The sequence below is a fragment of the Epinephelus fuscoguttatus genome, linkage group LG4 (assembly GCF_011397635.1).
Source record: "Epinephelus fuscoguttatus linkage group LG4, E.fuscoguttatus.final_Chr_v1".
NCBI lineage: Eukaryota > Metazoa > Chordata > Actinopteri > Perciformes > Serranidae > Epinephelus > Epinephelus fuscoguttatus.
In genome coordinates, this window is record NC_064755.1 from 46927068 (window position 1) to 46947266 (window position 20199).

Genomic DNA, 20199 nt, shown 5'->3' on the forward strand with positions numbered 1-20199 from the left:
GGTCCTGAACACCTGTCTCCTCAGGTAAAGTCCCATCAACCACCCCAACCTTCCTCCTTCCTGTACCGCTTCATACTCCCGTTGGTGCATTGTTCATGTGATCACAGCCTTCCCTAACACGTGGGTTTTACACGTTGTACTGGCTCATGATTACGTGGGATATGTACAAATGTTGGTGCATCACTTTTGATAGGAAAATAAACAGACAAATGAATGTCTTGGAGGGAATCCAGAAGATGATTCGATGAAATCCTCCAGACTTTTCTTTTACATTTCAGCCTAAACTGCCTGATTTCATGCAGCTTTTCTGAAACATTTCGGTGCGTGTTATGATGTTTTGGGCGTTTGTTTTGCAATGAAACTGCAGAAGCAGCTTGAAATAGCAATTTCTTTTTTTGTGGGTAAAACTGATTAAAAATCAAAGATAAATTCTTCAAGTGAGAATAAAACCACACTCTTCTGAGTCTGTGAATAATACTACACTATGTTTACCACTAACCTGCATATTTCTGAGTCTGTAGTCTGTCCAGGTGTGTCTTTGTGGAAAAGTGTTTTGTCAGTCGATGTTTGTGTCCCATCACAGCATGGCACACAGTGCAGAATAATTTACCCGTATTTTTACCCGTATTTTTTGTTGGTAAGTGTGGGACGTCAGCATGTCTGGATCGTCAGGTGAGTTTGGTGTCGTGCGGGCGACTGCGGTTATTCGTAAAACTTCCAGCAAGTTACAATGAATGGTTAAACTTGTGGAAAAGTTGGAGTGATTGGACAAAGAAATTACAAGGTCATGCAGAATTGGTTGGGTTTGCATTAAATGTTGTGATTGTGACATGGGCACATCCTGGAGAGAATAAAGAGTGAGTGTGTACGCAGGATTTTTAAACACGGGACGACTCAATAGAAATAGGCGAAAGACTCCGCTGCATTGTCAGTAGATCAGAGCGGCTCTGCAGCAGACGAACATGTCTCTCTGTCTGTTTTTTACTGGTGTGTCACGTTCAACGTCACAGACGGGCTAGAAAACAGAAAGCAGCATGGAGGCCGGTGAAAATGATGCGGTGTTTACTTCCTCCTTTTATATCTTTTACTTATTCCGTCTCTCTTTCAAACTCAGTGCAAATCTGGATCCATGTTTTGATGCTGCTTGGACGGAGATGGACGGTATTGTGTAGCAGTGCATTTCATCGGTAAAGGGGCTAAAGTTAGCACGTTGTGTTTACATCACTGCCAATCAGAGCCGGAGCCGTGAATATCCATGACTACTGCAGAGTCATCTGACCCAGGTGTGAATGCTGATTGTTACCTTTCCCACTAAAAGCCAGACTTTGTGCAGTGGGAGGGGCTTAAATGTTTAGCACTACCTGTTCATGTATCTCTGTTGAATGTCTGAAGCTTTGCAGTTCAGATAAACTTCATTTCCGGTGACTTGACTTCACATTGAACCTGTGTTCACCTTGTGTTAAACTGACGGAGCGTTAGACATTATATCATCTCTGAGGGGAGGTAAAGCTTCTCTCCTGTGGACAAGAAAGGTCATAGTTCAGGGTTCATGTTTTGGGGGTTTTGTTCTTCCATCAGACAAACACTGATTAGAGTTTAACTCCAACATGGGAATGTTTGACAGACTCTAAACTTCACTGTGCCCAGTGTTTACCAGCCTGGTCTGGTCTGGTCTGGTCTGGTCTGGTCTGGCTTGGCTTGGCTTGGCTCGGTTTTCTTTGGTTTGGTTTGAGCCGTCAGCCCAGCAGGGATCTGCGTCTCCATGACAACAGGTCTACCTGTTGAAGGTGTGTCTTTACCTGATGAAAGCAGCAGGCTGATCCACAGCTAACATCCCTGTTACTGTTGCTGCAGGTGTTTTTCCATCACACAGCAGGGCAGGTTAAAGAAGTTTACCTGTTGGAGGTGAGCTGATTGTCTGCAGCTCTTCATCATCATCATCATCATCATCATCGTCATCTCCTCACTGTAGCTGTTTCTGATTTCACTCTTCCTCCCTGCCGTATTATTAGACTCAGGTGCTGTCAGAGTTTTGCTAATTCAGTGATGAACACATTTCACTTCCTGTAGATTGGTCACAATAAAAGTCTCCTGTTATTTTGTTACGTAAAAACTTGTATCGTTAAGCAGCAGAATAAGGAAATGTTGAGTTTTTGACTGATAGTGAACATGAACCAGTAAAAACAGGATGCAAACCACAGAGCGTCAGTCAGAAGTTACAGACGTACTGAGAGCTGAACTTTAAAGACACCTGTCTCTCTGGTCTCCTGCAGACAGAGCGGAGGAGAGTCTGCAACACACACAGCTAGTTTCAGAAGGGGGGTTGTTGGGGGTCATCACTTCCTGCGCGAGGGTGGGTGGCCCGGCTTTAGGACCTACACTGGAGAAGGTCCATCTCTGGAGCAGCTCAGCATGACACGACATGTCTAAACTGACGATGGAAACACAAGTCAGTGCAGCATGACTTGACTCAGTGGCCAAACGTGACCGTGGAAGAGGTCCAGTTGTCACCACGTCGTGAGTGTCACTGTGACTTGTGTAAATATTTTCCGTCCAGCTGTGTGTGTTTAGTGTCTGCAGCCAGAAACTACAGCTGATAAGTTACAGCAACACTACATCTGATTTTTATCTCCCTACTGTCATTTTCATGTTGAGTGTAGAATTAATGTGAGGTTCATGTGTTCACCGGGGACGTGAAGCTGAAGCCTTTTGTATTACTGCAGCTGAAGCAGTTTCACAGAGCGATTTCCCTCGTGGCTGCCGTCCAGTAAAGTGAGACTTGTCTCAGTATTACTGAGGTGGTATTTTACACACTGAGATTGCTGTGATATAAAAGTGAAGGTGGCTGCAGAGCAGACAGAACATATTGTCTCTGTAATTTCATTTTACAGCTCCATGCTCTCTTTTTCCTGCTGTAACTGAACAGAGGAGGCTGAATGCTGCCTTTCTGTCTGTCTGTCTGTCTGTCAGAGTTCTGTAAGGATGAACTTGTGTTGTCTTGTTTGAATAATCTTTATTGGGACTTCTGTGCTGACGTTCAGCTCCACATTGTGGTGGCTCAGTTGATCTAATCAGTGTGCACAGAAACGCAGCAGGTTCTGAATATGTGAAAGTTTTATTTAACCTGAAGTGTGAGTGTAGAAAACCAGCTCTCTCTTCAGCTGAAGTAAAGCCACGGCTGACAGAGGAACTCACCAAGAGCCAGATACTGAAACTCTGTGTGGACTCATGACTCAAACTGTGAGTACGCACCAAGACAGAAATGTGCCAACGCTTTGTTTTGGTCACGTTTATAAAGACGTGTTTATGTTTGATTCTGTTTTCTAAACCTGAGTCGCTGTGGCGCTGTTCATTCTGACAGCTAATTTAGATTTAGTCTGAGTCTTGAGTCTAAAACGTTTATTAGTTTTAGTCACATTTTATCCTTCATTGTTTTAGTTGATGAAAATTCAAAACAATTATGTCTGTTTTCGTCAATGACTGTGTCACATGGAGAAGGTTCTCCAACAGTCCAGAGCAGCCGTCAGTACACACAGCCGTAGATAACTGCAGCATCCTCAACACTAATTCATCACATTTCTACAAACCATCATGGCGGTAAAATCTCGATCATCATCATTATTAAACATCAGAAGGACGATCAGTGATTCCTTCATGTTCACACTGAGTTTACAGAGAGCTCCACAGGATCAAATGAAACCATCACATACAGACAGGTCAGTTAAAATCATGCTGACATTTAAATAAATGATTTCGGATCAACTTTATAAATGTTCCTTTGACATTTGGTTAGCTGCAGAAATAATAAACCAATCAGTGGAGTTGTCAAACCACCAGAAATCAATGTTTCCTGTCTCTCAGCTAATATTTAATCTCCTCCTCCTCCTCCCCCTCCCCCTCCTCCTCCTCCTCCTCACCTGCAGCTGTCTCAGGTAAAAGTGTGTGTACACCTGGTCTGAAGAACACCTGAGGTGTGTGACAGTGTGACATTCACATAATATAGTAAACAGGCTCACGGCGCTGATGACGGATCGGACGTGTGCAGCAACTGTGTTGAATGAAGAAGAGAGAAGATGGTGTTATCTCAGAGTTTCTCCTCCTCTGTGTCGCTGCATCACGTCCGTCTGTGCCAAAGACAGTGTGAATGTCGAGAGTGCTCACTCTGCAGCAAAATCTGGAGACCAAAACATCCCAGGGTTGAGTTCACTGTACAGCACTGACTCACAATAAAAACACTGCTGGACTTGAAACACTCTGAGCTGACTGAGGAGTCTCTGAGTGATGATTTCACTCTCTGCCTTTAAAGCTTTGTGTCTTCAGTAGGAACCAATGTGTCGGGAGACGAGAGCCAAAGTTCGGGGACGTCATTAAGAGACGGACTCACACATCGTTGGTCTTTTGTTGACAGTAACAGAAATGTGGAATATCACCAGCTGAGTGCTTTAATATGGAAACTTCTCACCTGCTGACGAGACATGTTTTCATTTTTCAAAATAAAAGCACTCTGTGGAGTCGATATATTAAAAGCACACACGGTAAATATGAGACTGTATAGAAATACAGAGTAAAGAAAAGAAAAGCGAGATGAGAGACAACAACAGCAGAGGGTTTAGTTTATTTGAACCCAGAGAACAGAAGCGTGGTGCGTTCAGGTCCCATGTGCAAACACAAGGTCCAATCTGTGAGAGAAATAGGGTTTCTGTTTGTAAGGTGACGGCACTCTGGGCTGGTGACCTCTCCATCTGCAGCAGGTCCAGTAATGTACACAGACCACTACATGTTTCCCCTCAGTCCCTTTAATGATGGATTGTGTTCAGTCTACACACACACACACCTCCTCCTGTTACACCTGTGATATTAACTGTCTGCTGCTTCAGCTCAGCCCCAAACGCCTTCACCGGGGCATTTGGGGCTCCTCTGTCTGAAACATTCGAACATCAAACACTTCATTTCACTTATTTCATTTATTTTTCTCCTGCTTTCATGTTTTTATTGAGGGGGACTTTTTAAATATTGACGGGGACGTGTCTCTTGTGTCCCCCACAAAGTCTGCACTTGTTTTATGATCTGTCCTACGTCTCTTGTTTTTATTTCTTCATGTGACAAATTTTCAGTTAGTTTTCTGTGGAAATCTGAGTTTCACATCCATATTAACCTGAAAAATAAAAACCTAAGGAAAACAAGAGAAACAAGACAGGAATTATAAGGGGAGCATCTTATCTCCTATTCTGTTTAATTTCTACTGAACGAGATATCTAAACAGTTAAACTCCTATAAAACACATACAATACAAAAAATCAACAAACTCAATAAAAAAAATAGTCTAGTGACCTATTTTTAAAAGGCACTTATACCAGTGCTCCCAAAGCTGCGACGTGCAGCGTGTGGCACTGTACACAATGTTTACCAGAACCAAAACAATTTTATATCCAACATCAGAGGCCGACCTGAGGATCTGCAGGGCCTGTTGTTAACCTGAATTTCTCTGTGCACAGAAATGACTGAATGAAATTCTCTAAATAAATAGTTTTTGTTTTTAAATGACAGGAACTGAATAATATCAAATGAAACACAGAAGCTTTCATGTAAAGATCAGATCTGGAAAGCAGAGAGGAAAAGAATCTGACAATAATGTCAGAGGGAAAATATCCAAGTGTCCTCTTTATAAATACTTGATCAGATGTCGAGGTGGCTGTTTGTTCACTTTATATCTGTGTGATGGAGGGATGATGGGATGGAGGGATGGTGCGTTCAGGGCTCAGAGGGGTGTTATGTTCAGGGCCCATGTGAGGCACAGTAAAAATCAGTGCAGACTGTGGCACAGAGTGAGAGACTGTGAAGCCACTAAATGACAACAAGAGTCTGTCAGGAACCTTTGAGACAATCAGTGGTCACTGTGGGATCATTGTCCGTCTGTCTCTGTCCTCTACCTGCTGCTGTCTGTCTGTCTCTGTCCTCTACCTGCAGCTGTATGTCTGTCTCTGTCCTCTACCTGCTGCTGTCTGTCTGTCTCTGTCCTCTACCTGCTGCTGTCTGTCTGTCTCTGTCCTCTACCTGCAGCTGTATGTCTGTCTCTGTCCTCTACCTGCAGCTGTATGTCTGTCTCTGTCCTCTACCTGCAGCTGTATGTCTGTCTCTGTCCTCTACCTGCTGCTGTATGTCTGTCTCTGTCCTCTACCTGCTGCTGTATGTCTGTCTCTGTCCTCTACCTGCAGCTGTCCGTCTGTCTCTGTCCTCTACCTGCAGCTGTATGTCTGTCTCTGTCCTCTACCTGCAGCTGTATGTCTGTCTCTGTCCTCTACCTGCTGCTGTCCGTCTGTCTCTGTCCTCTACCTGCAGCTGTATGTCTGTCTCTGTCCTCTACCTGCAGCTGTATGTCTGTCTCTGTCCTCTACCTGCAGCTGTCCGTCTGTCTCTGTCCTCTACCTGCTGCTGTATGTCTGTCTCTGTCCTCTACCTGCAGCTGTCCGTCTGTCTCTGTCCTCTACCTGCAGCTGTATGTCTGTCTCTGTCCTCTACCTGCAGCTGTCCGTCTGTCTCTGTCCTCTACCTGCTGCTGTATGTCTGTCTCTGTCCTCTACCTGCAGCTGTCCGTCTGTCTCTGTCCTCTACCTGCAGCTGTATGTCTGTCTCTGTCCTCTACCTGCTGCTGTCCGTCTGTCTCTGTCCTCTACCTGCAGCTGTATGCCTGTCTCTGTCCTCTACCTGCTGCTGTCCGTCTGTCTCTGTCCTCTACCTACTGCTGTCCGTCTGTCTCTGTCCTCTACCTGCTGCTGTATGTCTGTCTCTGTCCTCTACCTGCAGCTGTATGTCTGTCTCTGTCCTCTACCTGCTGCTGTATGTCTGTCTCTGTCCTCTACCTGCTGCTGTATGTCTGTCTCTGTCCTCTACCTGCAGCTGTCTGTCTGTCTCTGTCCTCTACCTGCAGCTGTCCGTCTGTCTCTGTCCTCTACCTGCAGCTGTATGTCTGTCTCTGTCCTCTACCTGCTGCTGTATGTCTGTCTCTGTCCTCTACCTGCTGCTGTAAGTCTGTCTCTGTCCTCTACCTGCAGCTGTATGTCTGTCTCTGTCCTCTACCTGCAGCTGTCTGTCTGTCTCTGTCCTCTACCTGCAGCTGTCCGTCTGTCTCTGTCCTCTACCTGCAGCTGTATGTCTGTCTCTGTCCTCTACCTGCAGCTGTATGTCTGTCTCTGTCCTCTACCTGCTGCTGTCCGTCTGTCTCTGTCCTCTACCTGCAGCTGTATGTCTGTCTCTGTCCTCTACCTGCAGCTGTCCGTCTGTCTCTGTCCTCTACCTGCAGCTGTCTGTCTGTCTCTGTCCTCTACCTGCAGCTGTATGCCTGTCTCTGTCCTCTACCTGCTGCTGTCCGTCTGTCTCTGTCCTCTACCTACTGCTGTCCGTCTGTCTCTGTCCTCTACCTGCTGCTGTATGTCTGTCTCTGTCCTCTACCTGCTGCTGTATGTCTGTCTCTGTCCTCTACCTGCTGCTGTATGTCTGTCTCTGTCCTCTACCTGCAGCTGTACATCTGTCTCTGTCCTCTACCTGCTGCTGTATGTCTGTCTCTGTCCTCTACCTGCTGCTGTCCGTCTGTCTCTGTCCTCTACCTGCAGCTGTATGTCTGTCTCTGTCCTCTACCTGCTGCTGTAAGTCCGTCTCTGTCCTCTACCTGCTGCTGTATGTCTGTCTCTGTCCTCTACCTGCTGCTGTCCGTCTGTCTCTGTCCTCTACCGGCTGCTGTCCGTCTGTCTCTGTCCTCTACCTGCAGCTGTATGTCTGTCTCTGTCCTCTACCTGCAGCTGTCCGTCTGTCTCTGTCCTCTACCTGCAGCTGTCTGTCTGTCTCTGTCCTCTACCTGCAGCTGTATGCCTGTCTCTGTCCTCTACCTGCTGCTGTCCGTCTGTCTCTGTCCTCTACCTACTGCTGTCCGTCTGTCTCTGTCCTCTACCTGCTGCTGTATGTCTGTCTCTGTCCTCTACCTGCAGCTGTATGTCTGTCTCTGTCCTCTACCTGCAGCTGTATGTCTGTCTCTGTCCTCTACCTGCTGCTGTCCGTCTGTCTCTGTCCTCTACCTGCAGCTGTACATCTGTCTCTGTCCTCTACCTGCAGCTGTCCGTCTGTCTCTGTCCTCTACCTGCTGCTGTCCGTCTGTCTCTGTCCTCTACCTACTGCTGTCCGTCTGTCTCTGTCCTCTACCTGCTGCTGTATGTCTGTCTCTGTCCTCTACCTGCAGCTGTCTGTCTGTCTCTGTCCTCTACCTGCAGCTGTATGCCTGTCTCTGTCCTCTACCTGCTGCTGTCCGTCTGTCTCTGTCCTCTACCTACTGCTGTCCGTCTGTCTCTGTCCTCTACCTGCTGCTGTATGTCTGTCTCTGTCCTCTACCTGCAGCTGTATGTCTGTCTCTGTCCTCTACCTGCAGCTGTATGTCTGTCTCTGTCCTCTACCTGCTGCTGTCCGTCTGTCTCTGTCCTCTACCTGCAGCTGTACATCTGTCTCTGTCCTCTACCTGCTGCTGTATGTCTGTCTCTGTCCTCTACCTGCAGCTGTATGTCTGTCTCTGTCCTCTACCTGCTGCTGTATGTCTGTCTCTGTCCTCTACCTGCTGCTGTATGTCTGTCTCTGTCCTCTACCTGCTGCTGTATGTCTCTGTCCTCTACCTGCAGCTGTACATCTGTCTCTGTCCTCTACCTGCTGCTGTATGTCTGTCTCTGTCCTCTACCTGCTGCTGTCCGTCTGTCTCTGTCCTCTACCTGCAGCTGTATGTCTGTCTCTGTCCTCTACCTGCTGCTGTAAGTCCGTCTCTGTCCTCTACCTGCTGCTGTATGTCTGTCTCTGTCCTCTACCTGCTGCTGTCCGTCTGTCTCTGTCCTCTACCGGCTGCTGTCCGTCTGTCTCTGTCCTCTACCTGGTGCTGTACGTCTGTCTCTGTCCTCTACCTGGTGCTGTACGTCTGTCTCTGTCCTCTACCTGCTGCTGTATGTCTGTCTCTGTCCTCTACCTGCTGCTGTATGTCTGTCTCTGTCCTCTACCTGCTGCTGTCCGTCTGTCTCTGTCCTCTACCTGCAGCTGTATGTCTCTGTCCTCTACCTGCAGCTGTCCGTCTGTCTCTGTCCTCTACCTGCTGCTGTACGTCTGTCTCTGTCCTCTACCTGCTGCTGTACGTCTGTCTCTGTCCTCTACCTGCAGCTGTATGTCTGTCTCTGTCCTCTACCTGCTGCTGTACGTCTGTCTCTGTCCTCTACCTGCAGCTGTATGTCTGTCTCTGTCCTCTACCTGCTGCTGTCCATCTGTATCTGTCCTCTACCTGCTGCTGTCCGTCTGTCTCTGTCCTCTACCTGCTGCTGTATGTCTGTCTCTGTCCTCTACCTGCTGCTGTATGTCTGTCTCTGTCCTCTACCTGCAGCTGTATGTCTGTCTCTGTCCTCTACCTGCTGCTGTATGTCTGTCTCTGTCCTCTACCTGCTGCTGTATGTCTGTCTCTGTCCTCTACCTGCAGCTGTACGTCTGTCTCTGTCCTCTACCTGCTGCTGTATGTCTGTCTCTGTCCTCTACCTGCTGCTGTCCGTCTGTCTCTGTCCTCTACCTGCAGCTGTATGTCTCTGTCCTCTACCTGCAGCTGTCCGTCTGTCTCTGTCCTCTACCTGCTGCTGTATGTCTGTCTCTGTCCTCTACCTGCAGCTGTCCGTCTGTCTCTGTCCTCTACCTGCAGCTGTATGTCTGTCTCTGTCCTCTACCTGCTGCTGTACGTCTGTCTCTGTCCTCTACCTGCAGCTGTATGTCTGTCTCTGTCCTCTACCTGCTGCTGTCCATCTGTATCTGTCCTCTACCTGCTGCTGTCCGTCTGTCTCTGTCCTCTACCTGCTGCTGTATGTCTGTCTCTGTCCTCTACCTGCTGCTGTATGTCTGTCTCTGTCCTCTACCTGCAGCTGTATGTCTGTCTCTGTCCTCTACCTGCTGCTGTATGTCTGTCTCTGTCCTCTACCTGCTGCTGTATGTCTGTCTCTGTCCTCTACCTGCAGCTGTACGTCTGTCTCTGTCCTCTACCTGCTGCTGTATGTCTGTCTCTGTCCTCTACCTGCTGCTGTCCGTCTGTCTCTGTCCTCTACCTGCAGCTGTATGTCTCTGTCCTCTACCTGCAGCTGTCCGTCTGTCTCTGTCCTCTAGCTGCGGCTGTGTCTGTCTCTGTCCTCTACCTGCAGCTGTCCGTCTGTCTCTGTCCTCTACCTACTGCTGTCCGTCTGTCTCTGTCCTCTACCTGCTGCTGTCCGTCTGTCTCTGTCCTCTACCTACTGCTGTCCGTCTGTCTCTGTCCTCTACCTGCTGCTGTATGTCTGTCTCTGTGTGTGTACCTGCAGCTGTGTGTCTGCTGTCCTCTACCTGCTGCTGTATGTCTGTCTCTGTCCTCTACCTGCTGCTGTATGTCTGTCTCTGTCCTCTACCTGCAGCTGTACGTCTGTCTCTGTCCTCTACCTGCTGCTGTATGTCTGTCTCTGTCCTCTACCTGCTGCTGTCCGTCTGTCTCTGTCCTCTACCTGCAGCTGTATGTCTCTGTCCTCTACCTGCAGCTGTCCGTCTGTCTCTGTCCTCTACCTGCTGCTGTATGTCTGTCTCTGTCCTCTACCTGCAGCTGTCCGTCTGTCTCTGTCCTCTACCTACTGCTGTCCGTCTGTCTCTGTCCTCTACCTACTGCTGTCCGTCTGTCTCTGTCCTCTACCTGCTGCTGTATGTCTGTCTCTGTCCTCTACCTGCTGCTGTATGTCTGTCTCTGTCCTCTACCTGCAGCTGTATGTCTGTCTCTGTCCTCTACCTGCTGCTGTATGTCTGTCTCTGTCCTCTACCTGCTGCTGTATGTCTGTCTCTGTCCTCTACCTGCAGCTGTCCGTCTGTCTCTGTCCTCTACCTACTGCTGTCCGTCTGTCTCTGTCCTCTACCTGCTGCTGTCCGTCTGTCTCTGTCCTCTACCTACTGCTGTCCGTCTGTCTCTGTCCTCTACCTGCTGCTGTACGTCTGTCTCTGTCCTCTACCTGCTGCTGTACGTCTGTCTCTGTCCTCTACCTGCTGCTGTCCGTCTGTCTCTGTCCTCTACCTGCTGCTGTATGTCTGTCTCTGTCCTCTACCTGCTGCTGTACGTCTGTCAGAACACAGATGAGCAATATTTGCTGAAAGATCCGTCCGTTCTTTTTTCTGCAGTCGTGTGTCTTTAATGAAATTTTGGGTCAACGAGCCGTGACGGCGGTAAATTAGCAGCTTGTAAATGGATCCGGTACCAAAAGAGTCCTGAAAGCAAACATGTTGCATTTATTTACCTCTGAAGCTCCAAGTGGAACCGTGTTTACTGTGATTGATCCAAGATGGTCGCGGATAAACAGGACGTGAGACTCAGAGGAGGAACATTTCTCTGACACAGTAAGATATGACTGTCTGCAACTGTAACACAAGAAGCGTCTTGTTTTGACGCTTAGTCGTTTCATCACAGTGTCATCATCTGCAAACAGACGCAGAAGCACCCCTTAATGCTTTTGTAGAGAATCAGTGTCTGACTTCCTGTCTGACTTCCTGTCCCTCCAGACGTTCACAGAGGGCATCACCAACCAGCTGATCGGCTGCTACGTGGCGCCTCTGCAGGAGCCCGGCTGCGTTCTGGTGCGACTGTACGGCAGAATGACGGAGCTCTACGTCAACAGGGACCGGGAGGTGGAGATGTTCCAGGTCCTCCACGCCCACGGGTGTGGTCCCCAGATCTACTGCAGCTTCCAGAACGGCATCTGCTACGAGTTTGTGAGAGGGACGGTCCTGGACGATGATCTGCTGCGGCAGCCGTCCATCTACAGGTCGGTGCCAGAACAGCTTTCAGATTCACTCTGGATCAGACACTGTGACCTGAGTGTGTGTGTGAGCTGAGTGTGTGTGACCTGAGTGTGTGTGTGAGCTGAGTGTGTGTGTGAGCTGAGTGTGTGTGTGACCTGAGTGTGTGTGACCTGAGTGTGTGTGTGTGAGCTGAGTGTGTGTGACCTGAGTGTGTGTGTGTGAGCTGAGAGTGTGTGACCTGAGTGTGTGTGTGAGCTGAGAGTGTGTGACCTGAGTGTGTGTGAGCTGAGCGTGTGTGACCTGAGTGTGTGTGTGAGCTGAGAGTCTGTGACCTGAGTGTGTGTGTGAGCTGAGTGTGTGTGAGCTGAGAGTGTGTGACCTGAGTGTGTGTGTGAGCTGAGAGTGTGTGACCTGAGTGTGTGTGTGAGCTGAGAGTGTGTGAGCTGAGTGTGTGTGTGAGCTGAGTGTGTGTGTGACCTGAGTGTGTGTGTGACCTGAGTGTGTGTGGGTGAGCTGAGTGTGTGTGACCTGAGTGTGTGTGTGAGCTGAGTGTGTGTGTGACCTGAGAGTGTGTGACCTGAGTGTGTGTGACCTGAGTGTGTGTGTGACCTGAGAGTGTGTGACCTGAGTGTGTGTGACCTGAGAGTGTGTGACCTGAGTGTGTGTGACCTGAGTGTGTGTGACCTGAGTGTGTGTGACCTGAGTGTGTGTGACCTGAGTGTGTGTGTGTGAGCTGAGTGTGTGTGACCTGAGTGTGTGTGAGCTGAGTGTGTGTGAGCTGAGTGTGTGTGTGACCTGAGTGTGTGTGACCTGAGTGTGTGTGTGTGAGCTGAGTGTGTGTGACCTGAGTGTGTGTGTGAGCTGAGAGTGTGTGACCTGAGTGTGTGTGAGCTGAGAGTGTGTGACCTGAGTGTGTGTGTGAGCTGAGTGTGTGTGAGCTGAGAGTGTGTGTGAGCTGAGAGTCTGTGACCTGAGTGTGTGTGTGAGCTGAGTGTGTGTGAGCTGAGAGTGTGTGACCTGAGTGTGTGTGAGCTGAGCGTGTGTGACCTGAGTGTGTGTGTGAGCTGAGAGTCTGTGACCTGAGTGTGTGTGTGAGCTGAGTGTGTGTGAGCTGAGAGTGTGTGACCTGAGTGTGTGTGTGAGCTGAGAGTGTGTGACCTGAGTGTGTGTGTGACCTGAGAGTGTGTGAGCTGAGTGTGTGTGACCTGAGTGTGTGTGACCTGAGTGTGTGTGTGACCTGAGTGTGTGTGAGCTGAGTGTGTGTGTGAGCTGAGTGTGTGACCTGAGTGTGTGTGACCTGAGTGTGTGTGTGACCTGAGAGTGTGTGACCTGAGTGTGTGTGACCTGAGAGTGTGTGACCTGAGTGTGTGTGACCTGAGTGTGTGTGTGAGCTGAGTGTGTGTGACCTGAGTGTGTGTGAGCTGAGAGTGTGTGTGACCTGAGTGTGTGTGAGCTGAGTGTGTGTGAGCTGAGAGTGTGTGTGACCTGAGTGTGTGTGTGACCTGAGTGTGTGTGGGTGAGCTGAGTGTGTGTGACCTGAGTGTGTGTGTGAGCTGAGTGTGTGTGTGAGCTGAGTGTGTGTGACCTGAGAGTGTGTGACCTGAGTGTGTGTGACCTGAGTGTGTGTGTGACCTGAGTGTGTGTGACCTGAGAGTGTGTGTGACCTGAGTGTGTGTGAGCTGAGTGTGTGTGACCTGAGTGTGTGTGTGACCTGAGTGTGTGTGAGCTGAGTGTGTGTGAGCTGAGTGTGTGTGTGACCTGAGTGTGTGTGAGCTGAGAGTGTGTGTGACCTGAGTGTGTGTGAGCTGAGTGTGTGTGAGCTGAGAGTGTGTGTGACCTGAGTGTGTGTGACCTGAGTGTGTGTGTGACCTGAGTGTGTGTGACCTGAGTGTGTGTGACCTGAGTGTGTGTGAGCTGAGAGTGTGTGAGCTGAGTGTGTGTGACCTGAGTGTGTGTGAGCTGAGAGTGTGTGACCTGAGTGTGTGTGACCTGAGTGTGTGTGTGACCTGAGTGTGTGTGACCTGAGTGTGTGTGAGCTGAGAGTGTGTGAGCTGAGTGTGTGTGAGCTGAGAGTGTGTGTGACCTGAGTGTGTGTGACCTGAGTGTGTGTGACCTGAGTGTGTGTGACCTGAGAGTGTGTGAGCTGAGTGTGTGTGAGCTGAGAGTGTGTGACCTGAGTGTGTGTGACCTGAGTGTGTGTGACCTGAGTGTGTGTGACCTGAGTGTGTGTGTGACCTGAGTGTGTGTGTGACCTGAGTGTGTGTGAGCTGAGTGTGTGTGACCTGAGTGTGTGTGACCTGAGTGTGTGTGTGACCTGAGAGTGTGTGAGCTGAGAGTGTGTGTGACCTGAGTGTGTGTGACCTGAGTGTGTGTGTGACCTGAGTGTGTGTGTGAGCTGAGTGTGTGTGAGCTGAGTGTGTGTGACCTGAGTGTGTGTGAGCTGAGAGTGTGTGTGACCTGAGTGTGTGTGTGAGCTGAGTGTGTGTGACCTGAGTGTGTGTGTGAGCTGAGAGTGTGTGACCTGAGTGTGTGTGTGACCTGAGTGTGTGTGACCTGAGTGTGTGTGACCTGAGTGTGTGTGTGACCTGAGTGTGTGTGACCTGAGAGTGTGTGACCTGAGAGTGTGTGACCTGAGTGTGTGTGTGTGAGCTGAGTGTGTGTGAGCTGAGTGTGTGTGTGACCTGAGAGTGTGTGACCTGAGTGTGTGTGAGCTGAGTGTGTGTGTGACCTGAGAGTGTGTGACCTGAGTGTGTGTGACCTGAGTGTGTGTGTGAGCTGAGTGTGTGTGAGCTGAGTGTGTGTGACCTGAGTGTGTGTGAGCTGAGAGTGTGTGTGACCTGAGTGTGTGTGGGTGAGCTGAGTGTGTGTGAGCTGAGTGTGTGTGAGCTGACTGTGTGTGACCTGAGTGTGTGTGACCTGAGTGTGTGACCTGAGTGTGTGTGACCTGAGTGTGTGTGTGACCTGAGTGTGTGTGACCTGAGTGTGTGTGAGCTGAGTGTGTGTGAGCTGAGTGTGTGTGACCTGAGTGTGTGTGACCTGAGTGTGTGTGTGTGTGTGTGTGAGCTGAGTGTGTGTGAGCTGAGTGTGTGTGTGTGTGTGTGTGTGTGTGTGTGTGTGAGCTGAGTGTGTGTGACCTGAGTGTGTGTGTGTGTGTGTGAGCTGAGTGTGTGTGAGCTGAGTGTGTGTGACCTGAGAGAGTGAGCTGAGTGTGTGTGTGACCTGAGTGTGTGTGAGCTGAGAGTGTGTGAGCTGAGTGTGTGTGTGACCTGAGTGTGTGTGACCTGAGTGTGTGTGAGCTGAGTGTGTGTGTGTGTGTGACCTGAGTGTGTGTGAGCTGAGAGTGTGTGTGACGTGAGTGTGTGTGTGACCTGAGAGTGTGTGTGACCTGAGTGTGTGTGTGTGAGCTGAGTGTGTGTGAGCTGAGCGTGTGTGTGACCTGAGTGTGTGTGAGCTGAGTGTGTGTGACCTGAGAGTGTGTGAGCTGAGAGTGTGTGACCTGAGTGTGTGTGAGCTGAGTGTGTGTGACTTGAGTGTGTGTGTGACATGAGTGTGTGTGGGTGAGCTGAGTGTGTGTGACCTGAGTGTGTGTGACCTGAGTGTGTGTGACCTGAGTGTGTGTGAGCTGAGAGTGTGTGTGTGAGCTGAGTGTGTGTGACCTGAGTGTGCGTGACCTGAGTGTGTGTGTGTGTGTGTGTGAGCTGAGTGTGTGTGTGAGCTGAGTGTGTGTGAGCTGAGCGTGTGTGTGACCTGAGTGTGTGTGAGCTGAGTGTGTGTGACCTGAGTGTGTGTGAGCTGAGCGTGTGTGTGACCTGAGTGTGTGTGAGCTGAGTGTGTGTGACCTGAGAGTGTGTGAGCTGAGAGTGTGTGTGACCTGAGTGTGTGTGTGAGCTGAGAGTGTGTGACCTGAGTGTGTGTGACCTGAGTGTGTGTGAGCTGAGAGTGTGTGTGACCTGAGTGTGTGTGTGAGCTGAGAGTGTGTGACCTGAGTGTGTGTGACCTGAGTGTGTGTGACCTGAGTGTGTGTGACCTGAGTGTGTGTGTGTGAGCTGAGTGTGTGTGACCTGAGTGTGTGTGAGCTGAGTGTGTGTGACTTGAGTGTATGTGTGACATGAGTGTGGGTGGGTGAGCTGAGTGTGTGTGACCTGAGAGTGTGTGACCTGAGTGTGTGTGACCTGAGTGTGTGTGTGTGTGTGACCTGAGTGTGTGTGACCTGAGTGTGTGTGAGCTGAGAGTGTGTGTGACCTGAGTGTGTGTGACCTGAGTGCGTGTGTGTGTGTGTGTGACCTGAGTGTGTGTGTGAGCTGAGTGTGTGTGACCTGAGTGTGTGTGTGTGTGTGACCTGAGTGTGTGTGACCTGAGTGTGTGTGAGCTGAGAGTGTGTGTGAGCTGAGTGTGTGTGACCTGAGTGTGTGTGAGCTGAGAGTGTGTGTGACCTGAGTGTGTGTGACTTGAGTGTGTGTGAACTGAGAGTGTGTGTGACCTGAGTGTGTGTGACCTGAGTGTGTGTGAGCTGAGAGTGTGTGTGAGCTGAGAGTGTGTGTGACCTGAGTGTGTGTGACCTGAGTGTGTGTGACCTGAGAGTGTGTGACCTGAGAGTGTGTGACCTGAGTGTGTGTGAGCTGAGTGTGTGTGTGAGCTGAGTGTGTGTGACCTGAGTGTGTGTGAGCTGAGTGTGTGTGAGCTGAGAGTGTGTGTGACCTGAGTGTGTGTGAGCTGAGTGTGTGTGTGAGCTGAGAGTGTGTGACCTGAGTGTGTGTGAGCTGAGTGTGTGTGAGCTGAGAGTGTGTGTGAGCTGAGTGTGTGTGTGAGCTGAGTGTGTGTGACCTGAGTGTGTGTGTGTGTGTGTGACCTGAGTGTGTGTGACCTGAGTGTGTGTGAGCTGAGAGTGTGTGTGAGCTGAGTGTGTGTGACCTGAGTGTGTGTGAGCTGAGAGTGTGTGTGACCTGAGTGTGTGTGACCTGAGTGTGTGTGAGCTGAGTGTGTGTGACCTGAGTGTGTGTGACCTGAGTGTGTGTGTGACCTGAGTGTGTGTGAGCTGAGTGTGTGTGTGAGCTGAGTGTGTGTGACCTGAGTGTGTGTGTGACCTGAGTGTGTGTGAGCTGAGTGTGTGTGACCTGAGTGTGTGTGAGCTGAGAGTGTGTGTGAGCTGAGTGTGTGTGTGAGCTGAGTGTGTGTGAGCTGAGAGTGTGTGTGACCTGAGTGTGTGTGACCTGAGTGTGTGTGACCTGAGTGTGTGTGTGTGACCTGAGTGTGTGTGACCTGAGTGTGTGTGAGCTGAGAGTGTGTGTGACCTGAGTGTGTGTGACCTGAGTGTGTGTGAGCTGAGAGTGTGTGTGTGAGCTGAGTGTGTGTGAGCTGAGTGTGTGTGACCTGAGTGTGTGTGACCTGAGTGTGTGTGAGCTGAGAGTGTGTGTGACCTGAGTGTGTGACATGAGTGTGTGTGGGTGAGCTGAGTGTGTGTGACCTGAGAGTGTGTGACCTGAGTGTGTGTGATCTGAGTGTGTGTGTGTGTGTGACCTGAGTGTGTGTGACCTGAGTGTGTGTGAGCTGAGAGTGTGTGTGACCTGAGTGTGTGTGACCTGAGTGTGTGTGAGCTGAGAGTGTGTGTGAGCTGAGAGTGTGTGTGAGCTGAGTGTGTGTGACCTGAGTGTGTGTGAGCTGAGAGTGTGTGTGACCTGAGTGTGTGTGACTTGAGTGTGTGTGAACTGAGAGTGTGTGTGACCTGAGTGTGTGTGACCTGAGTGTGTGTGAGCTGAGAGTGTGTGTGACCTGAGTGTGTGTGAGCTGAGAGTGTGTGTGACCTGAGTGTGTGTGAGCTGAGAGTGTGTGTGACCTGAGTGTGTGTGACCTGAGTGTGTGTGTGTGTGACCTGAGTGTGTGTGGGCTGAGAGTGTGTGACCTGAGTGTGTGTGACCTGAGTGTGTGACCTGAGTGTGTGTGACCTGAGTGTGTGTGTGAGCTGAGTGTGTGTGACCTGAGTGTGTGTGAGCTGAGAGTGTGTGTGACCTGAGTGTGTGTGAGCTGAGTGTGTGTGAGCTGAGTGTGTGTGCAGCTCTATCTTCTCTTCTAAGCTCCTCCCACCAGACGGCCACGGGCATAAACACGTTTTTAAATCAGTGTTTCCACACATTAATTTATATCATCTTATTCTCTCACACCACAGATGAGACAAGAATTAGCTGCTAGTCGCCAAACGCTCCCTCCGCCAGGTTCCCACTGCTGCACTCTCTTCACCTCCCTCTCTTCACCTCCCTCCCCACTGCTTCGGAGTACGTCCCTGAGAAGAGAGAGTACAGCATCTCAGGAGGCAGGCGGGAGTGTGTGTGACCTGAGTGTGTGTGTGTGACCTGAGTGTGTGTGTGAGCTGAGTGTGTGTGACCTGAGTGTGTGTGTGTGACCTGAGTGTGTGTGTGAGCTGAGTGTGTGTGACCTGAGTGTGTGTGTGAGCTGAGTGTGTGTGACCTGAGTGTGTGTGAGCTGAGTGTGTGTGACCTGAGTGTGTGTGACCTGAGTGTGTGTGTGACCTGAGTGTGTGTGTGAGCTGAGTGTGTGTGACCTGAGTGTGTGTGTGTGTGTGACCTGAGTGTGTGTGAGCTGAGTGTGTGTGAGCTGAGAGTGTGTGTGACCTGAGTGTGTGTGTGTGACCTGAGTGTGTGTGTGAGCTGAGTGTGTGTGACCTGAGTGTGTGTGAGCTGAGAGTGTGTGTGACCTGAGTGTGTGTGTGACCTGAGTGTGTGTGTGTGAGCTGAGTGTGTTTGACCTGAGTATGTGTCATGTGACAAGGACCAACCAATCGCAGCCAACAAATACCTTTCCCTTCTACAGTAAATACACAGTAAGTGACCGCAGTACGAGGGAACCAGACTGCCCTGACTATCAGCCGGGTCAGAAAACATTCTGTTGCTGCTGTTACACAGGTTAGACTTGACGCTGCTGCTGTGACACCTGGAGCTGGGGTGTGTGTGCTGACCACTACAGCCGCCGTCTGAAGGCCTGCCTCCTGAGATGCTGTACTCTCTCTTCTCAGGGACGTACTCCGAAGCAGTGGGGAGGGAGGTGAAGGGAGGGAGGTGAAGAGAGTGCAGCAGTGGGAACCTGGCGGAGGGAGCGTTTGGCGACTAGCAGCTAATTCTTGTCTCATCTGTGGTGTGAGAGAATAAGATGATATAAATTAATGTGTGGAAACACTGATTTAAAAACGTGTGTTTATGCCCGTGGCCGTCTGGTGGGAGGAGCTTAGAAGAGAAGATAGAGCTGCAGGAGGAGGGATTTATTCTTTACACGTTTTAATTTTCCAAGTAAAAGCCCCCAGATGAAAAAACTCTAATTAAAATCATATAAAAACAAGTAAAAGAAATGTGATCACAAAAGCAAGACAATCTGAGCGTTCACTAACGCTGTGCACTGTTTACAATATGGATTTATTTCATTATTTTGTTGTGAATATTTTATTCCTTCAGCTGTCTGTTCATATTTCTGTTGTAACAAACAAACACTCATCAGTTCAGTTAGTTCATGTTACATCATCATATGAAAACAATGTGTTCAGTCAGAGTCCAAATAAATTTATGAAATGGCCCAAAAATGAGCAAACATGAAAAAGTTTTCAGAAGTAACTTACGTAAGAAATGACCAAAAAAGTAAAAGTGAAAAGCCAAAATCCCCCCAAAATTACCCTTATTTAATTCTAAAAAAATTAAATAAGATAATATCTATATCTGTTTTCTGTAACACAGTTTTAAATATTTATGTAGAACTTCACATTTCCACAGTTTTTTGATAAAAAACAAACAAACATTTTTCCAGGTGTTGATTGTTTCAGGTTTTTAAACACAGCACAAGAAAATCAGCTGCTTTTGTGAAGGCTGATCACATGATGTCATCAGTGTCACAGACAGATCAATAATTTATTTCAGGTCCATTTTGGCTCAAACTGTGAATTCAGCAGAAAAGTAAAAAACTTAGACTGTTTTCTATGAAAACAGTCGCTGGAGGCTGGAGGTTGTGTGTGTGTGTGTGTGTGTGTGTGTGTGTGTTTTAATTGTGCTGATGCAGGTGTTTTGTAAATGATTGAAGTCATGTTTCATGTTGAGCGATGTTGTGATGCCATGGCCCCGGGTTCATTCATCACCGCGGTGATAAGAGGCCGGCATCATTATTCTCGCTGCAGGACAGACGGACACAACGCAGGCTCAACATCCAGGGCCACGATACACATCAATCAGCCTCGCTGTGCGGGGAATACCCACCAAACTTTATGTCACTGCTCAGATGCACTCAAGTAGTCAAAAGGTCAGCGCAGCAACAAGGCCCATTTTTTGAAGAGAAGAACAAGATAAGAGCGCTAAATGGAAGGGAGTCGTCTCTCTGCTCTGATAATGGTTGTTTGTGCAA

The 20199-nt window shown here is 49.4% G+C and overlaps 1 protein-coding gene across 2 annotated transcripts in view; it reads left to right on the forward strand.

The window, feature by feature from the left end:
* The window catches only part of zgc:113516 (uncharacterized protein LOC541449 homolog), a 64204-nt gene that overhangs the window by 796 nt on the left and 43209 nt on the right, over positions 1-20199 (forward strand). For both annotated transcript variants that reach the window (XM_049574050.1, XM_049574049.1), the window contains exon 2: positions 11566-11828. In XM_049574050.1, coding sequence (XP_049430007.1) covers positions 11566-11828 — 263 coding nt within the window. The remainder of the gene's footprint in view (positions 1-11565; positions 11829-20199) is intronic.